Below are 17,715 nucleotides of genomic sequence, written 5' to 3'. Positions count from 1 at the left end.
GTAGTTGTATATTCAGTTGTAAATGGTGGTGGGAATGTAGTGATTGTAGTTAATGAAGATCCTGATTGACTTACTATACCTGAATCTGTTTCAGTTAATCCGTTTGAATTTGTAGTTGTCCATGTAGTAGTATATTCAGTTGTAAATGGTGGTGAAAATGTAGTGATTGTGGTTAAAGAAGATTCTGATTGACTCACTATACCCGAATCTGTTTCAGTTATACCATTGGAATTTGTAGTTGTCCATGTAGTAGTATATTCAGTTGTAAATGGTGGTGGGAATGTAGTGATTGTAGTTAATGAAGATCCTGATTGACTTACTATACCTGAATCAGTTTCAGTTAATCCGTTTGAATTTGTAGTAGTCCAAGTAGTTGTATATTCAGTTGTAAATGGTGGTGGGAATGTAGTGATTGTAGTTAAAGAAGATTCTGATTGACTCACTATACCTGAATCAGTTTCAGTTAATCCGTTTGAATTTGTAGTAGTCCAAGTAGTTGTATATTCAGTTGTAAATGGTGGTGGGAATGTAGTGATTGTAGTTAAAGAAGATTCTGATTGACTCACTATACCTGAATCAGTTTCAGTTAATCCGTTTGAATTTGTAGTAGTCCAAGTAGTTGTATATTCAGTTGTAAATGGTGGTGGAAATGTAGTGATTGTAGTTAATGAAGATCCTGATTGACTGACTATACCCGAATCTGTTTCAGTTATACCATTGGAATTTGTAGTTGTCCATGTAGTAGTATATTCAGTTGTAAATGGTGGTGGGAATGTAGTGATAGTAGTTAATGAAGATCCCGATTGACTAACAATACCGGAATCCGTTTCAGTTAAACCATTTGAATTTGTAGTTGTCCAAGTTGTAGTATATTCAGTAGTAGTAGGGCTTGGTTCAATCACGATAATGGTTTTCGTCTTATCGGTACTTTGAAAAGGTAATGTAGTCACCGTTGTGGACAGAACCGTACCCGTAGACGTAATTACCACCACTTCCTGTCCTTGCGAATTTCCGGAAGCGTCATTGTATGCTCCCCAAGTTACTCTATAATTATTTCTTTGTTGGAATGGACTACCAGCACAATAATAATTATTTGTATAAGTTGTAGTAGGAGATCTTCCATTAGCAACACTCATTAATAAATCAATAAAAGGTCTATAACCACCTGGAATATTATTATAATTTATAGTATAAGATGAACCATCACAACTTTGAGAAAATGAAAAACCAGATGTTGATTCTGGATAATACCAAGCATTTAATTGATTTGTAATAGCTGCATGAACTGATGAACAATCTATTTGACCATTAACAACACTAATACCTAAAGTACCACTTGAATATCCATTTGGACAATTACCAGCTAAAACATAAGATTGTTGTTTATTTAAAGATGGAACAACACGATTATTAAAAACAATATTATTTGTATTAATTCCTTGATTAGTATTTGCATTTGAACCACCAGTAAAATCAGCAGTAGTTGATAATTGTGTATCACCATCAGTAAAAGTAACAGTATTTCTACCAGCTGTAAAACATTTTGAGTCTTGTAAATCAACAGAATTAGCTGATCCTCCAACATTAAAAGTTAAAGGAAATGAAATTGTTCCATATGCATTTTTTGAAGGATCAACATTATTACTTGCAATACATTGTAATTCTGAATAAGGAACAATTAATTCACCAGGAGCAAATTTACAAGTAGCATAAACAGTGTTTCCTGCTATTAAATCAATTGAAGTTTGAGTAGTTGTAAATTTAAATACACATGGCATATGTAAAGTAAAATCATCTCCAGGGCTGATGTTTGCACCTGTAATCTTCCATCCTATTGTAGCTATCCAATTTGGAGCAGAAGGTGTTTGTAAACGATAATTTGCTGCATTTTCCCAAACTAAGCTGTCAAAACTTTGAAAAATGTTTGAAACATGAGCACTAAAACAAAGTGATGATAAAATTGAAAAAATGATTAAAAAAATGTGTGGTAGCATTTTTTAAAATTGAACGAATTTAGTTAGTGATTAAGTGAATGAATATGATATTAAATTAAAAGATAGAAAAAAAGATTTAAAAATAAATTTTAAAGACAATTGACTTGGAAATTCATATACTTATATGATAAATTTGTTATACCATTTTTATCAAATATATTGAATTGCCTATTAAACTTCATAAAAGGGCCCTAAAAATGATGTAAAAAAAGGGTTTTTTTTTATTTAATTAAGTTCATAGAGAAGGTTGCAAACGTTACACAAAATAGATTTGCGTTAACACTAAAAACTAAATCTAAATCGCTTCAAACTAAAAATCTTAATATAAATTTGCTTCAATTTTATTAATGTAAAACATATTAAATTTCTATATGTCTATATACAATTCCATAACTAAAATTGGTATTTATCCGAAATTAAGAGAACTTTAATCAATTTGAATGTCGCTATATACTTCTGATCCAATATAATATAGACGGCTATAATTCTCCATTTGACGATTAATTTATGATTTTTAAAGGGTAATTAGTAAATGAGGAAACTTCTTTCAACTTTTTTCATCAATTTTACTTTAAAAGAAAGAGAATAAATCGTATCACACATTCTAATTAAGCAAAGTGCATTTATGAATTTAATTAGACGATGATAAAAATAGAACAAACTCTAATAAGAATAAATTCTTGTGAAAGTTTATTGAGTTATTACATATTATTGATTGTACAATAGTTTTTCAATTTTGCAATTTTGCATTAATTGCGAAATTATTTAATTGAAGATTTAAATTGAATTGATTATTTCTCTGTTAATTTCAAATCCGGACTGGATTTGTTATTTTTACTTACTGAAGTATTAAACTTTTTATTGAATTCGTTATTTAGTTAGGAATACGAATAATTTTTGTCAACCGATATGTAAATACTTGCATTAAAGTTTCAGCCATTATCTAAAACAGCAATTGCAGTTTAGTTTTTTTACATTCATTGTCCGTATTGTGCGTAAAGCAAGATAGAATTAACTGTAAGAAACCAGGTATAGTAGTTGATTAAATAAATATTGTTTTATCTTAAAGGGTTCAAATAATTTTTTTGTTTTTTTGTTTCACTATTTTTAATTTCAATTTAGTGTCAAATTAATTTGTGCAATTTATTTGCAATATTTGATCGACTTCATTGAAAATCTTTATTATAATATAAGTAATATTTACGAATACGAACTTGTGAACGTGATCAATTTACAATATATTAATAAGATATTAATTGTAAAAACAATTGATTTAAATTTCAATGATAAAAAAAGTTGAAAAGTTTTGTAAATCTTTTCGTTTAATTAAGTCAATGAAATGATATAGCAAATTTATTTTGAAAGATGAGACATCATTAATAATAATAGCATTGAACAAAGGATTAACCGATTTATAATGAGCTGTGTATTTGTTTTTCATCTAAAATCTATGATAGTTGTCTAAAAAGTAAGCAATTGAAACAAAAGCCCAATAATTTTGCAACAACAAAGAAAATAAATCTGCTCCCTCCTATATTCATAAAAAGTCTTAAATTTTTGCAAATAAAAATGTCCAAATTCGTGTAAGTAAAAAGAGATAACATGCTTGTTTTCGTAATTGATTGCATGGAATATTTTGATTTGTTATTGTTTTTATTGTTGTCATGTAGAACTTGAATAAAATTTATAAACAAGATGGCTCAAAACCACATTTTTAAATTTAATAACCAATGAAATATGAATTTTTTGAGTCAACGTAAGAATTAGTCTTAATACTTAGCTTTCAAAAACGTCCCTTTCAAAAGTATGGAAGAAAAACAGTTTAATAATCAATTGTATAATTTTAATAAGTAAGATTACTAATGGAAAAAATAATTTTTGTGTTATATCTTTTTATTATACAAAGACATAGAGAACAATTAATTTTTCGCTTAGAGGATAAAGAAGAATGTGAACAATAAGCAATAAAATTAAATAAAGGGAGATTGTAGATCATTTATTAAGTGAGTATAAGGCATTACAAATCTATTTTGAAAAATTATGGTGCCATATTATTTTGAATTGGTTAATAACCTAAATTAATAGGAGACTTTTTGCATTCTCCAATTTAAGATCATTTGGATATATAACCTTTCTTCAAAGTTTCAAATAAATTATGATATTTTTCCTTTCGATTTAGTGAAAAATTTACAATATGATGCCTCTTTATTAACTGTATAAATTAAATGTTCTATGTATTACCACTTAAATTGATTTAAGGTTAAAATTTAAATAAATATGATGAAATAACCAAACTTAAGCTTTTTTTAAAATCCAAAATCATTCAAAATACTTGTTGAGCGTAGTGTTAATTTCAATTGAATACTCTCCTAAAAGATTGGATGATCAAAGTATAATTCAAATCGATTGCTGTTTGAAAATAGAAGAAAAAATGCCGTTTCTGTTTCATATTATATCATCAAAGAAAATGTGTACTTCAAGAAAAAAAAAATTCGATGGCTCGGGTGGATCAAATAAACTACACCTCTCCTTTTATTAATAGAAAAGGATTTTAAAGCTTAACTCTCGGGTAAATTTAGTAAACGTCTGCTCTTCATTTGCTCGAAATCTGACTTACATTTGCTACGGTAAACTAAAAAAACAGTTTTAAACCGGTTTAAACTAAACCCTATATTTTGTGGCTAAAAAAATAGATTGATTTTAGTCTATCTAATTTAAATCAAAATTGTCTAAAAATGCCCTTTAGATCTAATCTTAGATTATAGCAAAACAATCTTATGATTTTTAAAACAAAGTTTATTTTGAGGTGTTGTTCAGCATAAATTAATCAATTGAATGGATATGAATTTGAAATTCTCAGATACTAAGCAAGGAAAAATATCTTGTATAAAGCATATGAGGTGAAAATTTCATATCTGAAAAGACACAAATACAATTAGGAGAGACAGTGTTCATAATAGGATTAAGTGCTAAAGCATTAATCTGTATAATAGACTAAAAATTGCTCAAAATCTAACTAACAATAAAATGTCGTTAATAATTTCGTTAAATTTGAAATGTATGATTTACATTGTATTCAAAAAAAACAATAAAAAAAAAATAGAAGAACCCTTTTCAAATAAAAGAACGATTTTCTTCTATCGTTTTATGCAGACGGAATAATATAATAATAAATTATCTTTTATGTGTTATGATAAAATCTTGATTTTATATCCGAACACTATGTATGAAAAATTTAAAGTTCTATTAATTCTATATCCTAGGAAGTACACTACGCATTTAAACTGAATCTGAACATGGTTTGTATGATAAATTCTTCGTATAAAGAATACATCGTGGTCTGTTATGAACAACTGAATTCATCTAGTTTTACTACTAAAACATTGTTATTTATTAGTACTTCGTATATTCGTCTAATATTGATAAAGATTTGCATGAAGATCAATAAGATTAATCTTTTCCAAACTTAACACAATTCGCACTAACTTAACGTTTAGTTCAAGTTTTTTACTAATAATATTGAATAGATTAGATTTGGAGACAAAATTAATTCAATAGATCATCTATTACTGTCAAAATAAAGGTAGATGAGTAACGAAAAAGTTGCTTTCAATACTAAGTTTGCTGTATCCAACTCATGAAAGTTTCAATGGATTACCCTAACTTGAAAATCTTTGATAAAGATGGGAAAATATATAAACGAGAAAAAATTTAACTATTGAGGTTCGGACTCAAATACTACAGTTGCGGTAAAGATGTTAGATCAGGGGTTTGTTTACATTTGAAATTATCATTTTTTTCCATTATTCGTATTTTGAACCTATTTGAATTTCATACAAGGAGTCTAATTGATTTTGAAATGTCAATCATCAGTCAAAAAAGCTGATAAAAATTGTGTTTTTTTCAAGGTGGTCAGGACGTGTGCGGTACGGACAAAAATTGGAGAGTTACTTAAATTATCAGGGAGCAATTGTATTAGTATTATGCGTATATTCTTTTAACTATTTTAAACTATTATGCAAATTTTATCCATCAACTTCGTCAACCCATTCATTTAATTCTTTTCTATCAATTATTCAGTTGTAAGTTTTTTATAAATTGTTACATCTAAACCTAAAGCTTTATATAATTGATAAACATTTAATTTTCTAAATTCACCTTTATTTAATCTTTCTTCAAAATCTAAATAATCATTATAAATAAATTCATATAAAATTGATAAATTTTTTTTACATTCATAAGATCTTAATCTTTTCAATTGATCAATTTCATTATCATCTGAATCAAAATTAGTTGAATTATATTCTAAAGGTTGTAAAATATTTGATTTATATTCATTATATAAATTTGAAATTTCTTGATTTATAATAATAAATTTTTTAATATTATTACCAGTATTAAATAAATGATTTTTAATTAAATCTAATTCAAAACCTGAATAATTTGAAAGTACAGAATTAATATATTCTATAGATTGAATTAAATCGTTTTTAAAAAACATAAAATCTCTATTTTTATTAAACAAGATTAAATCATTTAAATGATAATCAGCGGTTTCAAAATAATTCATAAAATAATTTGTAACTTGATTTAAATAAAAGTTTAAAATTTGATCTAATTCTTTTTCAAATTGAAAATTTTGTTTTTTAAATGTTATATAATTATTTGAATTTATATTAAAACAACGTAATAATTCCTTGATATAACCTTTTGCTGTTAATCTATTAAATTCTTTTGGAATACTAACTGATCTAATTTTTTCAATGGCTTCACTATTAATTAAATTGAAACTTGGTTCTGTCTCCACAATTGAAGTTTCTTGAAAATTAGTTGCAATCATTTGATGCGTGTGTAAGTGATGGATAGTTGAATAGTTGAATAATAAAAATGGAATTGATCCTAAGATTGATAAATCAAGATAAAATTTTATGGATTTTTACACTTATATATATACAAAGTTTAAAAGGGAGTGAAAATGATTAAGTTTTAAAGTTTAAGGGATTTAAGATCTAAGATTTTTGTGTATTAACACACTCAATAATAATATATTGTTATATATAATAATTTAAGTTTTTAGTGTTTCAGATTCTCAAATACGATAATTTTTACGTATTAACACACGATAAATTATATTATCACAAGATTAATTAACAAATGGAAAAGAATAAAATAGAAGAAAATGACATCTACTAATAAAACTATAGCCACCGAGATCATACTTTTGTTAAAATGACCAATCCTAATGTGCTAAATGAAGACTTCAAGCACATTCAAAAACAAATTGATCTGCTATACTTGGATTGAAGTTATGTCAATACAGAAAAAACTTCTTAATTTAATTTGGCTAACAAAATTAAACGTATAAAATAAATTGAAATTATGAGCAAAACTTTGGTTGTCTTTTGATGTTAATTAGTCGAGTGTATGATGAAACAAAACAATAAAGAATTGGGCTGAGTCTTTGTGAACACAAGATTTAGACGAAGTGTTTGAGCTAAAAAATATTAAACTTGAAAACAATAAATTAAACATGTTGAAGATCAAAGAATTAAGTCTCAAAAATAGCTTTCTGATTATTGAAACTGCTAACCAACTAATTGCCTATAGGTCCGTATACTACTGTTGTTCAAAAGATATTGATCCTTCTACCTTATTTCATATGATCGCGCTTGGCGCTAAATATGATCGATCCAAAATATTCTCATGATATATTCTGCAACACTTTTCTTTCATATCTTAGAAACAATATTTCATTCAATATTAGATTAGCTAGTGCTGCCATACATTTAACAAGTATTACAAAAAGATGAGGTTTGTCATAGAGTAAATGGGATTTCTATGTGAATTATCTCATTTACTTTATTGAAATCAACAGATTAGTTTTGTTTATTCAGTTTGTGTAGTATTCATTACTAATTCATACTCAACAATAGCATGCATATTGGTCTAAAGTTTGTGCCACTTGTCTCCTCATCACGATCAACAATAATACTAAACGAACCAATAAGGTATTAAACGTATCACACTAGTTAGAAACCTTGAATTCTACCATTACAATCTTTAAAATTCATTTTCAACAAAAATATACCAAAATGAATTCAAATAAATTGATCTTCATTACAATCATTTTAATAATTCTTCTTTGTTTGAAAAACAATTACATAATTCAACAATGTGTGGATTTAATATCACCAAAAACTAAACCTCAAAAATATTTGTTGAGTGTATCAGCAATAGCTTCTCAATATGAAAGTTTTTTAAAGATTTATGATAATTGTTGGGCTAATAATGGTCAATTTATAAGTAAAAATTGTATAAATAACTTACTGAAACAGATATCGATATGGTCGATTTCACTAGTAGCATTAGATTATTTCAATAAACAATTTCATAAAGTGGGAAATTTACATAAATTGGAGAGTTTATATAAAGAGGAAAATTTATATAATGCTTTTAAAAATGATTATAAATCTGTACAATTTGGTGATGCTAAAGCTTTAGTATTAACAAATGGAATAGAAAATAATAATGGAACTGAATTTATTATTAATGTCGATTCATTCAATAAACAAGATAACAATGACAGTGATGAAAATTCAATTGGTATTTCATATACTCCAAATTTTAAACAAGATTATGATTTGGGAAAAGTTGGATTATTATTATTGGGAATTGATGATTTTAATTCTAGATTTAATTCATTAATTCCAATGACTTTAATTGAAGCTCATAATAATGGAACATGGATAATTCTGACTATGAAAGAAATGGACAAAAATGACAATTCAAATCCTAGTTTCTCATCAAAAGAGAATTTAAAGTGGTACATTAAAAATGATGAAAAGTACATAAACCGTAAATCTTAGTATGAGATTTAGCTGAATTGCAATTAGTTGAAAGATCGTTTTGATCAGTTTGGATGAGGAGACTAGTTCTTGATGAAAAATTCTACAGCTTGTTATGGATGCAACTGGTAATTTAAATATGTCAAAATAAGGTATGATTTCATGAGCTTTGGCTGTATTAGGACAGAAATTTGTTTGAATATAGGTTGTTAAACCTACATTAGTTGATTTTAATGTACCAAATATCAAAGCTTGGCTTATGAAGAGTTTCTTTATCGATATTACACATTCCAAATTGATATTAAATCAGCTCACTCTACATCCAAGATCGATAAAGAAACTTATTATCCTATAATTTAAATGAGATATAAATAATCGAATATATTAAAGGCGATGAAGAGATACAGTTTTCAATCTTGACCTTATTTGTAAAACAACAATTACTCAAATACATTAAATAGTTGAATCTAGTTAACTAAATCTAAATCATCATCTTTATTTTTTTCCATTTTATTAAAAGCTTTAACTCTTGCTTTCATTAATTTATCAATTTTAAAACTATTTGAATTTAAAACTGAATCACAACCAGATATAGGACATTCAAAAGGACCATATCTATGTGTTAACATTTGTTGTTGAATACTTGATTTTTCAAAAGTATGATTACATGATGTTATAACTGGTTCAACAAATTGATTTAATGTAATTGGATCTTTTAATGATACTTTACCTCCACTTATACCTATTGCATCATCATCATCATTATCTTCATCAGGTACTGGATCTTCTGGGTTTTTCATAATAAATGTTAAACTTCTTAATAATTGATATAATTTATCTGATTTTATAAATTGATTTATTTGATAATTTGAACTAATTAATTCATTTTCTTTTGATGATATAAATTCTTCAACTGATGGATTTACTGATTGATGATATTCATCTAAATTTGTTAAATTTAAATTTAAATTTGGTGAAATATATTGTTTTAAAATTGTTTCATTACTTAATTTTTCAATTTGTGATAATTTAATTTTGGAAATTATTAAATTTTTATAAGTTTTTAAATAATTATTTAGTATATTTTCATTAAAATCTAATGAATCATTTGATATTATATGATCAATATATTGATTTACTAAATTAATATGTTGTTTTAAAGCTTGTGGAGTTAAATCATTACCTCTTGAACCTGATTGAAGAATTTTATTAAAATTAGATCCTAATGAATAATGTAGTGGAATATATGTTGGTAATGATAAATTTGAAGGTAAATAATCATCATTTGGATTTGAATTTGTAGCGAATTCTGTTGATTGTGACATTGATGATATTGATTGATGTAGAAAAAGTGATAAAAAAATAAAAAGATATTTAAACGCGTTTTGATAATATTTATTATTTTGTGTGAATTTAATGAAACAAATATCAAGCTTTAGGATAAGAAAATTAGTTTGAAGATACCATTTAAAACAATCTCGTAAGTCTCACATCTCATAAATATATTATTAGATGAGTGTCTTTAAAGCTTAGGATACACATCAATGTCAAAAGTAACTTAAATTTTTGTGATAATTTATCTTTCAAAAAGGCTAGACTACTGATCTAGTGAACAATTAGGAATAAAAAAAAAAGGGTTTTTCACAAATAGAATGAAGAGTACGAGATTCGAACTCGCGCGGTAGACATACCAACAGATTACTAAGTCTTATACGAAGGGTTTGAACCTTCTCACTTAAGTCTGTCACCTTAACCAACTCGGTCAACTCTCCATTTACAAATTTTTTGTATTAAATACTTAATAGTAGAAATTTAAAAGCGCCTAAAGTCGAAAAAATTTACGTTTTAAAAACTTAAAAAAAAAAAAGTAACTGTACTAGAGGCTGACCAATTTAGGACGGAAGACCTTGAGTCTTGGTCGACAGTTTTGTTAAGTTCTCAATTGATAAGCTTATCAAAAGAATTTGTTTTACATGTGGTTCAATCGGTTACCATTCGAGTTGATAGAAAATCACTTTAATTATTTGCATATATTTAATTTATTCATTTCAATAATTAAATATAATGAATGGTGAACATGCATTAGAAGATATAACTAAATCAAACAGCAATTTGAAAAATGACAGAATCAAGCGTCAGAAGTTGGACTCCAATGTCTATGTTTTACCTCCTCCGCCAACATTTCATCCACAACTTCTGTATCAAAATCAACAACTATATCAAGGTCTAAATCAACTACAATACCCACAATCTTATCAACTCCAATCTTATCAACAACTATCTTATCAACAACCTTATCAACAACCAATTCAACAACAGCTATATCAACAATCAATTCAACAACAACCAGATGAACAACTCATTCAACAACAACCATATGAGCAATTAATTCAACAAGAACCATATCAACAACGACTTCAACAACAATTAACCCAAGAACAAACAATTCAAGAAGAACTGACTCAAAAACAACAAATTCAACAACTAATTGATCAACTAACTGATCAACAATACCAACAACAATTACATTATTTACTAAATCAAAGACAAAAATAACGACAATATCAACCAGTTGATGCTACTTTAACCACATCAATACCTTCAGTTCGTGATTCATTAGTTCGCGATGAATCTTAGGCAACTCATTTAAATGTGCAAGGTGATTAATTTTTTAATTCAAATGAATTGAAATTAGAGGCAAGGGTTCTCAGTCTTCAGGTATAGATTCCGATAATAATAATAATAATGAAGATTATAATAAGAATAAAGAGGCTAACGATCAATTTAATGAAAATGAAATCAAATTAAAAGCTGGTCTTGAGTCATCCCAATAGATATAACTACCAACAAAATAAACTTGAGATAAACAGTCAAATGTAACATCCTGACCATTAACAGCATTGTGCTATAAAAGCTATCAATGAAAGGTTTATAGCCAGCCGGAACGTCTTTAAATGAAAAAGTAACTAAAGTAGGAGTACACAGTTGTGTTGTCATATATTTGGTGGTGAAATCTTTTGGAAAAAACCAATCATTCATAGTATTTAAAAAACCAAAATGCCAATTTGAACAATCAAATGTTTGAGCTCCATTAGCTGAAAGACCAAGTGTACCGCTTTAATAATTTATGGGACAAATGTGAGGAAGTGCATAAATTTGTTGTTTATTTAATGTAGAGGCAACGCAATAATTGACTGATGATGATTCAATTGAATTGTTTTTGGGGTTAGTAAATTATTTTATTTCAAGTGTATGCCGATCCTAAAGCAGGCCCTGTGGATCTTTAAATGATACAAATAATCTAGATATTGTGATGTTCTCTCAAATTGTTTCTTAGGTCATTTGGTTTATTTTATCAATTAGAAAGGGAAGAGGTACAAATTCTCGAGAATCATAGGTAATGATCAAACACAAAGTTTCGTACCATGATCACAAAGAGAGAACGAAACTTAATAGCAAGTCTCATGATGTGAAGATTTTGACTAAAAATTATTTTACAAAGTGTAGATTAAATCTAAGAACGACTAAAATTTGCGATTCAAAAATTGTTTGATGGAACTATGGACGGGCCACTTTTAAACGAGAGATTGGTAACTTTGGTCGATAGTTTTGCTGAATTTTCTATTGATACTAAAGTTTTATCAAGAGATTTTATTTTAAATGTGATTCAATCCAATTACAATTCAAGATGATAGAAAACCATTTTTTCTTTCATTTGATTTGTTGTAAAATCTTGATATAAATCTTGATAACCACTAAAGTTAAAAAAAATAAAAAATATTATACAAAGGCAAATCATTTGTTACATATATTCAATTTATTCAATTCAATAGTTACACTTGATGAGTGGTCAGAATCCATTACAAGATATCACACAATCATGCAACAATCTGACCAATGAACGAAACACAGGTTGGAAGTTAATCTCCTATGTTGCTCCTGCCCCGCTAACGTTTCATCCAAATTATCTAAATCATCAACATCAGCAACAATTTTCACAACAACAACAACAACAATCATATCAACGACAACCGTATCAACAACCTCAACCTCAATATCAACCTCACTATCAACAACTTCAACCACAATATCAATACCAACAACCTCAAAATCAACAACACCAACATCATCAACAACAACATCAACCTCAATACCAACAACAACAACAACAACAACAACAACAACAACAACAACAACAACAACAACCTCAATACCAACAACAACAACAAGAACAACCCTATTTGCAACAACCTTTACAACAACAACCCTATTTGCAACAACCTTCACAACAACAACAACAACAACAACAACAACAACAACAACAACCTCAATACCAACAACAACAACAACAACCTCAATACCAACAACAACAACAACAACAACCCTATTTGCAACAACCTTTACAACAACAACCCTATTTGCAACAACCTTTACAACAACAACTCTATTTGCAACAACCTTTACAACAACCATTTCAACAACAACCCTATTTACAACAACCAATCCAGCAATCAATCCAACAACCTTTAGCAGCTATCGTGGATACTCCAATACGTTCGGGCCATGAAGAATCTCAAGCATCTCAAGTAAATTTAGAAGGTAATGAATCTGTTGATTCAATTGAAATCAAATTAGAGGCAACATCCTCTAAATCGTCAGATGTAGACGAAGAATCTTCATCTGATAATAATGTTGTTAATAATGAAAATGAACCAACATTAGAAGTAACGACTTCTCAATCATTGTTGGATTTATTTGAAGATTCTTCATCTGATAATGGAAACTTCAATTTTAACGACGAATCTACTGATAGTAATGGTTCTGATGATGAAATAACTGATGATGAATTAAATGATGATGATGAAAAAATGGAATTGTTTTTGGTATTGCTTGATTATTTTATTTCTAAGATATACCGATCCTGAAGCAGGTCTTTTGGGTCTTATTTTTTTAATGAAACAACTAATCTAATTGATCTACAATCATTTGATGTTCTCTCAAATTATCTCTTATTTCATTTGGTTTATATCATCAATTACAAGTGGAAGGGGTTGTTTATCCCCGAAAAGTACAGATGTATAACCAAAACATGAGGTTTTATACCAATAATTACAAGGAGGGAATAATACATTACATTTTAAATTGAAACAGAAACATTTCCCTTTCTTATATGATTCTTGATTTCAAAAATTGGTTTTGAATGTTTTGCAATAAAAAGATATTGCAACAAATTTGTTGAAAAACCTCATGAATTTATTTGACGTTTAATATCACCACTTCAAAAATGTTTTATTGAAACGAATTACATCAAGCTTTAATTAATAGTCTTAAGACCCCCTAAGTAAGCAAAGACTCCACCGAATTTTGTTTTGAAATTTCTTGTCATGAGTGTCTAGTTTCTTCAAATCACAGGTTAGATCATAATTAATGAAAAAACCCCGAGACTTTTAGAACTTTAAGCTAAAGCTAGAAACTAGAAATCAGACTAGTCATACTTTGGTTGGCCTTGAATATTGTAACATTTTGGTGTTTCAGATTAGATGATAGAATTATAATAATTTATTATCTAAGAAATTTTTTTATATCTAAGAAATCTCAAGAGATCTCTCGTAAATGCAAATGATCCGAACAATAATAATTATAATAATTTTATCTTGTCATTTGTTTCATAACTATCTCACGTTGCTTGATTTGATAAGGTTATGGTAGATCATTTCTATTCTATTCGATGGTGAAAATTAAACATAGCCTTTTTTTATTGATCTTTATATTTATCTCTAAATAATCATTACTATCATTGTGCAGGGGGAAAAGATCTAAAATATTTTGTGTAGCAATTTAGACAAAAGAAAATAGAAGAAAAATTTAACTATTTAAACATACGAACTATTGAATCATTACAAACAAATACTTTTTAATTTGAAATTTCGTTTTGACTGATACATGTATCATCGTTCACTGATCTTGTTTAATGTAATATGAGATCTTGTATGAATAGTGAGTTTAATTTTTATTCTTCGTTTTGTGAGTTATATGAGAGTATATTGTATAATTTTAAAGACTTCGTAAATTTATTTTTTTATTAAGAAGAAATTTAAAAACTTTAAATTTAAATCCCTCGAGAATAAAATCTACTAAATATACAAAGCCAACTCATTATATGATTAACATCAACGGCAATTGAATAGTATATATAGATCAGTTTTAGCTCTAATAAGATCATCTAATTAAGTAAGTGAAGTCAGTTCGATGAGTTGTAGCAAATCCTTCCCCCCACAAATCTTTAAATTTGTGTTTTGTTTTACCTTACAAATTTTGTGTTACAACTCAATTGTATTGTTTCTATTTCATTTTTCTAATTTTAAGTAAGACTTTTTATTCTAGCAACCAAATATAAACTCATTTCAATTCTATTGATTTCAATTTACAACTACATTGTTCTATTAATCATTTAATTCTATATTATCATTGTATTCTTCATATTAATATATATCATTTATACAACTTACAAAATCATAAATCGTTTACACCAACCCAATTTCAATTCCAAATCAATCCGTACATTCCAATCAAGTTTTTAAATTTAAATAACTCATCATAAACAACAAAAGATAAGTAAATATATCATTACATTAGTCTAGTACTTTTAAAGAAGAGATCAATACCACCTAAAGATGTCATATAATCGATCTAGAGATTTAACTTTAAGGAATAATTCAAGTCAAGAAGATACAAATGAATCAACAACTATTAATCCATTTAATGAACCATTGAATAATAACCAAAATGATCAAACGTTGAATCAAAATTCAAGTTCAAATAGTATACTAGAGTCTCCATCATCTGAATCTTTAAATTATAATTATAATCAAAATATTAATAATTCAAATAATAATAATCAATATGGTAGAAATTTTACAGAATATTCAAGTGATAGTAATTCAAATTTGATAAGTTCAGAAATATCATCTTCTTACAATATAACTCCACCAAATGATTCAAGATCAAATATAAGATCTTATAGTAACAATAATAAGTCAACAAATCTAAATAATCAAAAATATTTCAAAAATCCTATAAGAAATGATAATTTAAAAATTAATAAACCACCACCTTATGATAGATATCCAATAATTCATGATTCATCAACAACAAGTAATTCTTCTACTTCCCTAGCTGAAGAAGAAGAAAAAAAATCATCACCTTTTGCAAATGTTATATATCCTTCAATAATTCCAAGAACTGAATCTACTTCTACAGCCACAACCAATAAAAAAATTAATTACAATTCAAATTATTCCGATTTTAGTCCATTTGGTGGATATCCCGCATCTTCATTTCCTTTAAATATAGATGAAAAAGAAGCAGATGATGATTTACATAATCCTGATCCAATAAGAGATATAATTTATGATAAAAATCGTTTTTGGTATGATTTAAAAAATGGTGATAAAAGATCATATTTTGGTATATTAAGTTTTTTTTTATTAATTGCTGCAGCAGTTGCAGTATTTGTAATATTACCTGCGTTAACATTTACTGGTGTAACTGATCATAAATATGTTCCTGAAACTTATGAAATTTTAACTCATTATTCTTATCCTATGTTAAGTGCTATAAGAATAAATTTAATTGATCCAGATACTCCAACCGCTGCATTAACTATACCTGCGAAAGATGGTGATGATTGGCAATTAGTATTTAGTGATGAATTTAATGCAGAAGGTAGAACATTTTATGAAGGTGATGATCAATTTTTTACAGCTCCAGATTTACATTATGATGCAACAAAAGATTTAGAATGGTATGATCCAGATGCTGTTACAACTTCAAATGGTACATTAGTGTTAAGAATGGATGCTTTTAAAAATCATAATTTATTTTATAGATCTGGTATGGTACAAACTTGGAATAAAATGTGTTTTACTCAAGGTAGAATTGATATTTCTGCAAGATTACCAAATTATGGTACTGTTTCTGGTTTATGGCCTGGGCTTTGGACAATGGGAAATTTAGGTAGACCAGGTTATTTAGCAACAACAGAAGGAGTATGGCCTTTCAGCTATGATTCTTGTGATGCAGGCATTACACCAAATCAATCATCTCCTGATGGTATATCATATTTACCTGGTCAAAGATTAAATTCTTGTACTTGTCCTGGTCAATCACATCCAAATCCAGGAGTTGGTAGAGGAGCACCAGAGATTGATGTTATAGAAGCAGAAATTTCAACTGATGCTACTGGTAAAAAGGAAAATAATGGAGTTGCATCACAATCTTTACAAATTGCTCCAATGGATATTTGGTATATGCCAGATTATGATTTTATAGAAATTTATAATAAATCAATAACAACAATGAATACTTATGCAGGTGGACCTTTTCAACAAGCTATAAGTGGTACAACAACTTTAAATCATACATGGTATCAATTAAATAAATTGGCTAATCAAGAACATAATTATCAATCTTATGGATTTGAATATTTAAATAATGATAATAATGGTTATTTAAGATGGTTTGTTGGCCAAACTCCAACTTTAACAGTTTATAATACTGCTTTACATCCACTGGGGAATGTTGGTTGGAGATATTTATCAAAAGAACCAATGTCAATAATAATGAATTTAGGTGTTTCAAATAATTGGGCATATATTGATTGGTCTTCCCTTAATTTTCCAGCAATTTTTAATATTGATTATATAAGAGTTTATCAACCATCAAATAATTTAAATATTGGTTGTGATCCTGAAGATTATCCTACATATGATTATATTCAACAACATTTGAATATTTATGAAAATGTTAATTTAACTTCTTTTGAAGATGGTGGTTATTCTTTTCCAACTCATAAATTGTTTGGATGTAATTAATGT

General features: G+C 27.3%; 7 protein-coding genes across 7 annotated transcripts in view; 4 read left to right on the top strand and 3 right to left on the bottom strand. All coding sequences in view use genetic code 12, as the record gives it.

Annotated features, from left to right (window-relative positions):
- KGF55_005531 (uncharacterized protein) overlaps window positions 1-1,994 on the bottom strand; it is a gene marked incomplete at both ends in the record, with an annotated part of 4,515 nt that extends 2,521 nt beyond the window's left edge. The window contains one exon of the mRNA XM_051760554.1: window positions 1-1,994. This exon is cut by the window's left edge and continues 2,521 nt beyond it. Within this exon, the coding sequence (XP_051611821.1) occupies window positions 1-1,994 (1,994 nt within the window).
- A 4,072-nt stretch (window positions 1,995-6,066) lies between these two features.
- On the bottom strand, window positions 6,067-6,834 carry KGF55_005530 (uncharacterized protein; the record flags this gene model as incomplete). Its single annotated transcript, XM_051760553.1, has 1 exon — window positions 6,067-6,834. The coding sequence occupies one exon, from the start codon at window positions 6,832-6,834 to the stop codon at window positions 6,067-6,069; it is 768 nt and encodes a 255-aa protein (XP_051611820.1).
- Window positions 6,835-8,086: 1,252 nt separating this feature from the next.
- KGF55_005529 (uncharacterized protein) lies at window positions 8,087-8,860 on the top strand (the record flags this gene model as incomplete). The annotated part of the gene is made up of 1 exon (XM_051760552.1): window positions 8,087-8,860. One exon carries the CDS (start codon window positions 8,087-8,089, stop codon window positions 8,858-8,860), a length of 774 nt encoding a protein of 257 aa, XP_051611819.1.
- A 446-nt stretch (window positions 8,861-9,306) lies between these two features.
- MMS21 (SUMO ligase) lies at window positions 9,307-10,164 on the bottom strand (the record flags this gene model as incomplete). The annotated part of the gene is made up of 1 exon (XM_051760551.1): window positions 9,307-10,164. One exon carries the CDS (start codon window positions 10,162-10,164, stop codon window positions 9,307-9,309), a length of 858 nt encoding a protein of 285 aa, XP_051611818.1.
- A 739-nt stretch (window positions 10,165-10,903) lies between these two features.
- KGF55_005527 (uncharacterized protein) lies at window positions 10,904-11,395 on the top strand (the record flags this gene model as incomplete). Its single annotated transcript, XM_051760550.1, has 1 exon — window positions 10,904-11,395. The coding sequence occupies one exon, from the start codon at window positions 10,904-10,906 to the stop codon at window positions 11,393-11,395; it is 492 nt and encodes a 163-aa protein (XP_051611817.1).
- A 1,286-nt stretch (window positions 11,396-12,681) lies between these two features.
- On the top strand, window positions 12,682-13,764 carry KGF55_005526 (uncharacterized protein; the record flags this gene model as incomplete). Its single annotated transcript, XM_051760548.1, has 1 exon — window positions 12,682-13,764. The coding sequence occupies one exon, from the start codon at window positions 12,682-12,684 to the stop codon at window positions 13,762-13,764; it is 1,083 nt and encodes a 360-aa protein (XP_051611816.1).
- Window positions 13,765-15,513: 1,749 nt separating this feature from the next.
- On the top strand, window positions 15,514-17,712 carry KGF55_005525 (SKN1/KRE6 family beta-glucan synthesis-associated protein; the record flags this gene model as incomplete). Its single annotated transcript, XM_051760547.1, has 1 exon — window positions 15,514-17,712. The coding sequence occupies one exon, from the start codon at window positions 15,514-15,516 to the stop codon at window positions 17,710-17,712; it is 2,199 nt and encodes a 732-aa protein (XP_051611815.1).
- Window positions 17,713-17,715: the final 3 nt, after the last annotated feature.

This window comes from Candida pseudojiufengensis (genome assembly GCF_024610245.1).
Source record: "Candida pseudojiufengensis strain CBS 10847 chromosome Unknown scaffold22, whole genome shotgun sequence".
Classification (NCBI taxonomy): Eukaryota; Fungi; Ascomycota; class Pichiomycetes; order Serinales; family Debaryomycetaceae; genus Lodderomyces; species Lodderomyces pseudojiufengensis.
This window is presented reverse-complemented; position numbering and strand designations above follow the sequence as displayed.